This window comes from Calliphora vicina, chromosome 4 (assembly GCF_958450345.1).
Source record: "Calliphora vicina chromosome 4, idCalVici1.1, whole genome shotgun sequence".
Classification (NCBI taxonomy): Eukaryota; Metazoa; Arthropoda; class Insecta; order Diptera; family Calliphoridae; genus Calliphora; species Calliphora vicina.
The window spans coordinates 117,544,765-117,553,292 of record NC_088783.1 but is presented as its reverse complement, the minus strand read 5'-3'; the positions used below and the strand labels follow the sequence as shown (position 1 = coordinate 117,553,292).

The 8,528-nt window shown below is 28.5% G+C and overlaps 2 protein-coding genes across 2 annotated transcripts; both read right to left on the bottom strand.

The window, feature by feature from the left end:
- Positions 1-350: 350 nt before the first annotated feature.
- LOC135958214 (uncharacterized) lies at positions 351-2,573 on the bottom strand. The gene is made up of 5 exons (XM_065509097.1): positions 2,475-2,573; positions 2,072-2,285; positions 1,697-1,911; positions 1,066-1,646; positions 351-1,007 (listed from the first exon to the last, which is right to left on the bottom strand). Exons 2-5 carry the CDS (start codon positions 2,236-2,238, stop codon positions 567-569), a joined length of 1,404 nt encoding a protein of 467 aa, XP_065365169.1. The 5' UTR covers positions 2,239-2,285; positions 2,475-2,573; the 3' UTR covers positions 351-566.
- A 493-nt stretch (positions 2,574-3,066) lies between these two features.
- Positions 3,067-6,667, bottom strand: LOC135958497 (uncharacterized). Its single transcript, XM_065509405.1, has 5 exons — positions 6,525-6,667; positions 4,598-4,772; positions 4,328-4,542; positions 3,679-4,265; positions 3,067-3,616 (listed from the first exon to the last, which is right to left on the bottom strand). The coding sequence occupies exons 2-5, from the start codon at positions 4,762-4,764 to the stop codon at positions 3,176-3,178; spliced, it is 1,410 nt and encodes a 469-aa protein (XP_065365477.1). The 5' UTR covers positions 4,765-4,772; positions 6,525-6,667; the 3' UTR covers positions 3,067-3,175.
- Positions 6,668-8,528: the final 1,861 nt, after the last annotated feature.

The following is an 8,528-nucleotide window of genomic DNA, read 5'->3' as shown; positions in this document are numbered from 1 at the left end:
CTGTCTCTCAAATAACGGTAATGCAATGTTTACATCAAGGCGAATTCATTACAAGAGTGAGAGTGATGCTACAACAAGCCAAACATAAACAAAAACCACATGCAATTGGTTTTTGTTTATGTTTGGCTGTTGTTTTTGTTGCTATAACGTTTGTTGTAGTATTCGCAAACAAAACAAATGAAGAAAAACGAAGCAGCTGTAAAGTGAATTCGCCTTGGTTTACATTTAGGATGTTTCTTAAGAAATAAAATAGAAATTTGTTATAAAATACTAATAAAATGCAAATTTAAAGGAAATTTTAGTATTTTTTATTGATTTTAAATAAAAATAAACATATTTAAAAGGGTTTTAATTATTTTCTTTTAAGTTTTATAATTTTTATGGTATTTAAATAAACATACTTTAAACAAGTAAGAGAGTTTATGGTAAAAGATGATTTTATGCTGAAAAACAACTCGAATTAAAAAAATTTTTCTTGGAATTTCATGCATTACATTAATTAAAATATTTTTTTTTAAAAAAATTAATAAAAAAAAGTACTAAAATAATCCCTTTTATTCCACCTCTTACAAATCATCCATATAGCCCATTTCGCAGGCATGTCTAACCACCGCCAACAAACGCATATTAACCTCATCCCCTCCCACCTCTAAAGACATCTTACGAAATTCTTCTCCGCGTATATCTGTGGCGAATAACTCCGATATGCGAGCACACTCCTCCTCACTGCACAGCATCCAGTGTAAAAAGTGTAAACAGATCATAACACCAAAAAATGCGAAACGGGAAAAGTGTTTTTGAAATTTCTCAAAACTATAATGCTGTAAAATAGCCGAAATTTCCTGTTTTGATTTGCTGGAAGCATTTAATATAATGGAAAGTGTAGAAAACATGGTATTGTGATATGTTTTTAATAAATCCTGCCATATTTCATAACGTTCAGTTTCATCAGTATTGAAATACATAAAAAAAGACAAATCCAGAGCGGGAGAACCATAACGAAGTTGCTAAATAATATTTAAATTTAGGAAAAAGTTAATTTATGATCATGTTACTTTTAAATACCTGAAAATCTATCATTTTTATATCTTCTACTAATTGTTGGGCATTTTTATCTGCTTTGGATTTATATTTAAACAAAACATTATTACGATTGTAGTCGCCATGCAAAATAGCCGCAAAATATTTATCTTCTTCACGATCATTTACTTTGATCCTTAAGTTTTCTTGCAATCGAGAAGGCTGCTGGTTATATTTCTCTCTCAATTTATTCAAACATTTTATTAATTTTAAATCTTTAGCTGATTTCTTATTAAAAAGATTGCTATTAATTTTACGATCATAAAATTCAAACAAACGATCAAAGGCATGGCGATGTAGATAACGATAAACATTATTGTGAACATCATTGGGATCCTCTTCATTAATAAAGGGGAAATCTATAATGCCCTTTTTTAAACTAGCGAATTGTGAAGGATTTAAGGCTTTTACAGCATAGGACATGGCATGGAATTTGCCCAAGGGCTGGCACATGGCTATAAGATGATCACGTTTCAGTTGTAGGCGTGGACCCAATTGATAGCCCAAAGGTTTAAGATTTTCCATAACCAAAGCAGCCTCTCTATCGTTGGGTGTACAACTTAAACCTATTAACGGTTTAATATAGATTTTTAAATAAATTTATTAATTAGCTTACCTTGTATATAACCAAACTTGGCTATGTAGATGGGAGGCACTAACTGCTTTACATTTATGCTGGTAATTTTCATATCTTTTAATAATTTCTCATATAAAGGCAAAACTGTGTTGTAGGTATAGATTTCATTGCCATATTGTGTATAGGATTTACTAGATTCTCGAAAATCTGTATCGCCCCGCATAAATTTCACAAATAATAAGCGTTCTTTTTCTCTAAAAGATTAAAATTATTAAGGACCCCATTCAGAAACACAATTTTTATATGAAAAATCCTTAGATTTCCAATAATTTTTGAGTGTTTTTCATACAATAATTTTAAAATTGTTGGCGGTTGAGTTTCTGAATATTAATAATTGTGGAATTTAATATTTACTGTTTATCCTTTTTAGTTTTCAGCTGTATATTATACAAACAGGACATAAAACTATCTAAACTGTCCAAGCTCTGCGCCTTAAATGAAATTAATTCCTCATTATCCAATTGGCTTAATATTTCCGGTATTAGATATTTGTCTATATAGATCTCCAGTTTAGACGTCATATTGCAGGCTTAAAGACAAAACAAAACAAAATTTTTCTTGCAGTGTACTGGAAATGTAAACAAAAACAGAGAGGCCAGGATTAGCAGTGATGTCCATGTGTAAAAATATGAAGTTTTGGTTGCAAAAAAAAAAAACAAAAAAACGTTGAGATTTAATAGGTAAATTCAAAGCTATTAAAATACAAAATTCATTCACTTTTAAAAGATTTTTCACACCTTTTAATTTAGCAACAAACCTTTAGTCATTTTTCAGCCTCAATTAAATTTAAATCACACTTTAATACTTGTTCCCCTAGGTCTAAATCAGTTTCTTTTAAATATTTCTCATCAGGTTTTTAAACAGTTTTAACTATGTACTTACTTTACACTTTTTAAACATTTATTACTGGCATTATCTTAATTTTAGTATTATCTTTGGATTCAAAATTATAACATTTATCTCGCTTTTATCACTAGTAAACACCGTGAGCAATGAATGCACGAAAGCGAATTTAGGTGATGTCGACAGCCCAGCTGATTATTTTTTTATTTAGTAGATAGTTGAGCTGTCAAATTTACTAGTGTTTGTTGCGGCTTTTTTGTAAATATTGTAGAGTTGACATCACTTTGTAATAAATTCGCCTTGGAATGCTCTAAATAGTGTTGCCGTATCAATATATACAGCAAAGCAAACACAGGGTTGTTATAAAATATATATTAAATAGTGTTGCCGGATGAAAAGTATTAATAAAGAGCAGAGATAACACAGGGTTGTTATAAGAAATACACTAGCCCAATAAAAAACAGTGGAAAATAACCGCAATAATAAGAATCATTAAGAAATTATCATTTATATTTTAAATTCATATTTATTCAATAAAAACCAATTTACCCAAAAAAAATAAAAAATAATAAAATCAATTTACTAAATTAAAAATAACTCTAAACCCAAATCATGTTACAAATCATCCATATAGCCCATTTCACAGGCATGTCTAATCACCGTCAGCATACGCATGGTCACCTCATCTCCGCCCGCCTCCAAAGACAGCTTACGAAACTCTTCACCATATAAATCCGTTTCAAATGTTTGGGAAAGACGGCTACATTCCTCCTCCGTGCACAATATCCAAGGAAGAAAATGTAAACAAATCATGCAACCATAAAAAGCGAAACGGGAAAAATGTGTTTGAAATTTCTCAAAACTATAATGATGTAAAATTTCCGCTATATCATGTTTGGATTTCTGGGAAGCTTTTAATATTGTCGACAAGGTATTAAACATGCAAGTATGATAGGCTTTTAATAAATTACCCCAGATTTCATATCTCTCCTCTTCGGCAGTATTGAAATACATAAAGAAAGACAAATCCAAACAAGGAGAGCCATAGCGCAGTTCCTAATATATAAAAAATTATTTAAAAAAAGGTCTTTTTTTTAATTTAATTCATAATAAAATACCTGAAAATCTATCATTTTCATATCTTCCACTAATTTCTCCTCTTCACCCTTGCCTTCCTTAGAAGCTTTGTATTTAAACAAAACATTGTTACGATTGTAGTCACCATGCAAAATAGCGCCAAAATATCGATCCAAATCATTATCCTCCAGCTTGGTTCTTAGTTTTTCCATTAGACGTGTTGGCTCCTCAAAGTATTTGTGCTTTAGTTTATGCAAACATTCAATAAGTTTTAAATCCTTGGTAGATTTCCTATCAAACGTACTAGTCTCCAATTTACGCTCATAAAATTCAAACAAACGATCAAAGGCACAGCGATATAACACACGATAAAGATTATTATTGGCATCATTAGGATCATTGTCATTGATAAAGGGCAACGTTATAATGCCTGACTTCAAACGCTCCATTTGGCTATTGTTTAAGGCTCTTAAGGCATAGGACATGGCATGATATTGACCCAAAGGTTTGCACATGGCTAGCAGATGATCACGATTAAGCACTAGTCTAGGACCCAGCTGATAGCCTAAGGGCTTAAGATTTTCCATGACCAAAGAAGCCTCTCTTTCATTAGGGGAAGAGCTTAAACCTGGTTTTAAATAAGTAATTTTAAATAAAAAGAAAATACATATAAATAAATATAAAACTTACCCTCTATATAACCAAACTTGGCTATATAAGTGGGAGGCACTAAATCCATGATATTTATGGAAGTAATTTTCATATCCTTTAAAAATTTCTCATAATAAGGCAAAACCGTGCCATATATATAGATCTCATTGGCAAATTGTATATAGGATTTGCTGGATTCTCTAAAGGCCACATCGCCACGCATAAATTTGGCTATTAACAAACGTTCCTTATCGCTAGATTAAAAAAATATAAATATTTTAATTTTTAAGCCTAAATTATAAAATTTACCCCTTATCGCTTTTAGTTTTCAGCTGTATATTATACAATGTGGACATAAAACCATCTAAGCCTCCAGAATTTTCCGCTTTAAACGAAATCAATTCTTCATTATCTAATTGCGATACAATTTCTGGTATTAAGTATTTTTCTATGTAGGTTTCATGATTAGACGCCATATTAAAAGCTGTAAAAGAGAGAGAAAATTAAAAATTTCTTTAAGTGTACATAAATGAGAGATGAGAATAGAGAGAGAGAGAACAAACAGCAAAATAAAGCGAATTTATATATCAGGTTGTGGCAGTGGCGAATTCAGGCAAATACAAGCGAATTCATTATTTTTTTATGTATCGAGTTTGACATTTGAAATAACTCTCTCATTCTGACTAGCAAGAAGCAATTTATATGCAATTTCCTGAATATATACTTGGAAAGAGAAAACAAAAAGCTGTAGATTGATCAAGAATTATATTTGCAAGACCTACTAAAAAGATTAAATATGACAGAAAGCAAAGGAGTTAGTACACCACTAGATTGCAATCAAAAGCTATTATTCAAATTGTCTCCAAGTTCTGAAGAAAATAAAAATGAAATGATGAAGCTGTAGGAAGTCTTCTGTATGCAGGACAGAAAGCCATACTTTCTAGGTTTAATAAAGATCCTACATTAGGTTGCTGTTAAACATGTGTTCAGATATTTAAAAAATACCATAAATTTAAAACTTGAATTTTCCAAACAGTCAGATGATGAAGGGTGTGTTCGTAAATGCAGTAAATTTGTGCATCACTGATGCCACGACCTGCAAACTTTTGCAACATATAACTTAATGATGCATTGGTTGCACAAATTTGCGACATCACTGCCAACAATTTGCATTAAAAAATGTTTGACGTAAAGCAATAATCACAAATATGCTTTTTCGAACGCTAAACTTTTAATTTGCTGCAGTGATGCAATCATACTGAATTTACGAACACACCCGAAGTTACTGGGTTTAGCAGATGCGGACTAGGCAAATAATTTAGATAATCGTCGTTCTTCATTATCTAATTTCGATGCAATTTCTGGAATTAAGAATTATCTACAAATAAACCACATTCGTCCTGAAGACGTGGCAGCAGACATCCTTACTAAAAGCATTACCTGCCGGAAAGTTTAATGAATGTCGCCTAAACAAACACAAGTGAATAGAAAGTTCAATTATCTAAAAAACTGAATAAAACAAAATAATCAGTTGTTCTTCTAAGGTCACCTTCTATAAATTCGCCTTGGTGTAGACCAGCTGATTATTTTTGTCTTCACTTGTTTAGATAATTGAACTATCAATTCACTTGTGTTTGTTGTGACAAAAACTACAACAACAGGACACTTTCACAGTTCAATTATCTTTTAACAAAAACAATGTACCTGTTGTTGTATTTCTTTTAAATCTGTCGTCACCTTCTATAGATTCGCCTTGAGAGAGAGAGAGAATAAACAGGATTACCGTTATAAAAATAACTCTGTTTATTTTGCTTAACAGTAATGCCAATATTTTAAAATATTTGGCGATTTAAACACAGAAATTAATACAAAAAGTGTAACAGTCTTTAAAAACTTCAACAATATTGTTATTCTTTAAATAAAAAGTATAGTAATTGAAAAAAAATACTTGTAGATAAAAAAAACAAACAATTTTAGTATTGTTTAAAAAAAAGTGCAGTTTTAAACAAAATTGCTTAAAATACCCTAATCGAATTTTAATAAAACTTTTATTATTTAACAAAATTTTTAAAAATGTATTATTTTATTAGTTAACGCTTTTTATTAGCAATTTAATTTGCCCACACTGCAGCTCAGCTAAATCTATTTGACATTGCAAATCAATTAAACGCCAACAACACAACACGTCATTCTTCCGTCCCTCAATTTCTAAATAGTTTAATTAAATTTTTCTTACCTGTTTGGAAGAATTTTTGGAAAAGTTTTAATTTACAAAACACTACTTTAGCTTATTTATTACAATTTGTTACTGTTAACAACTAAATTTGATAATTGTCTGTCTATTTCAAGATTAAATGTAAAGTGTGTTGTTTTTTGTTCTTATCTGTTGTAAAAAAAAACACCGAGTGCAATGTAAATAATAGCATAGTGTTGCCAGCTAAGATATAGTTATGGAATGCAGCTCTAACACAGAGATGTTAAATGAAAACTACTCAGAAAATTTAAGCAGTAAAAATTTATTAAAGAAATATGATTTTTTTTTTGTAATTTTTTATGGTAAATTATATTTTTTTGAATCGTCTCTGGCTTATTAATAACCACATAATACTATCAAAACTAGATTTTTAGCTTCAAAATGTTATATTTCATTTTAATATAAGAAAAATATCAACATAACCTTAAAAATTTTAACCTAACCTCAAAATTACTTTTTAAATAAACCCACAAATTCTATAAAAATTAGAATTATGCAACAGTTTAAGGAAAACTTAATGGATGTAAGCTTTAAAATTAAGCTTTCCTTTCAAAATGCGAGAAATTTAATAAAACCCTAAAATTTTCAACATAACCTCAAAATTATTTTTTGAAATAACAAACAAATTCTATTAAAATAAGAAGAATACATTAGTTTAAAGAAAAACTTAACTGATTTAAGCTTAAAAAATGAAAATTTCCTTTGAAAATGTAAAGAAATTCAATAAAACCCTAAAATTTTCAACATAACCTCAAAAATATTTTTTGAAATAACAAACAAATTTTATTAAAATTAGACAAATAATATTGTTTAAAGAAAACTTAAATGATTTAATCATTACAAAATTAAGCTTTCCTTTCAAAATGTAAAGAAATTCCATAAAAACTAAAAATTTTCAACATAACCTCAAAATTATTTTTTGAAATAACAAACAGATTCTATTAAAATAAGAAGAATACTTTAGTTTAAAGAAAAACTTAACTGATTTAAGCTTAAAGAATTAAGCTTTCCTTTGAAGATGTAAAGAAATTCAATAAAACTTAAAAATTTTCAATATAACCTCAAAATTATTTTTTAAAATAACGAACAAATTCTATTAAAATAAGAAGAATACTATAGCTTAAAGAAAAACTTAACGGATTTAATCATAAAAAATTAAGCTTTTCTTTCTAAATGTGAAGAAATTCAATAGAACACTAAAATTTTCAACATAACCTCAAAATGATTTTTTGATATAACAAACAAATTTGATCAATATTACAAGATTTTAATAGCTTAAACAAATTGCTAAACGAATTAAGTTTAAAAAAATAATATTTTGCTTAAAAAATTAACTTTTGCAGAAAAATAAAAACAAAAATATATTTTTTGAAAATTTTAAGTAAATTGTTTTAAATTTAAATAAGACTCTGTAAAAATTTAAAGATTTTGGAAAATTTTTCCGAATGAAATAATAAAAATTTCAAAAGCTTTTTAAAATTTTAAAAGTAAACGTTTAATTATCGTAATTCTATAACAATTTATATATTTGATTTTTTTCATATTTAAATATGTATGTTAAATATGTGCATGTTTTCTAAAAACTATATCCTATTTTTAACTTTCTCGCATTAAAGCATTTTTATTAAATTTTATAGAAATTTCAATCATAATATGTCCATGCTCATCATTTTTTACTTTTACACTAGTTATCCAACAATTTAGTAATCATGTTTATTATAATTTCCAATATTTTTTTTCCTCAAATCCCCATTTTTCACTCTTTCAGAACATAATCCATTAAATATTCAAATATAACCGTTTTTTCCCTCAATCACATCTGGCAATACTCTACATACAAATACCAACAACCACAGAAATCCCACTACTACTAAATTAAACAACCCTGCCTTATCAGTTAAACAAAGCAAAACAGAGTTGTCATGGCAAAATTATTGTTGTTGTAACAGCTGTTTTGCGCATTTATCATCAATCGTCATTATCAGT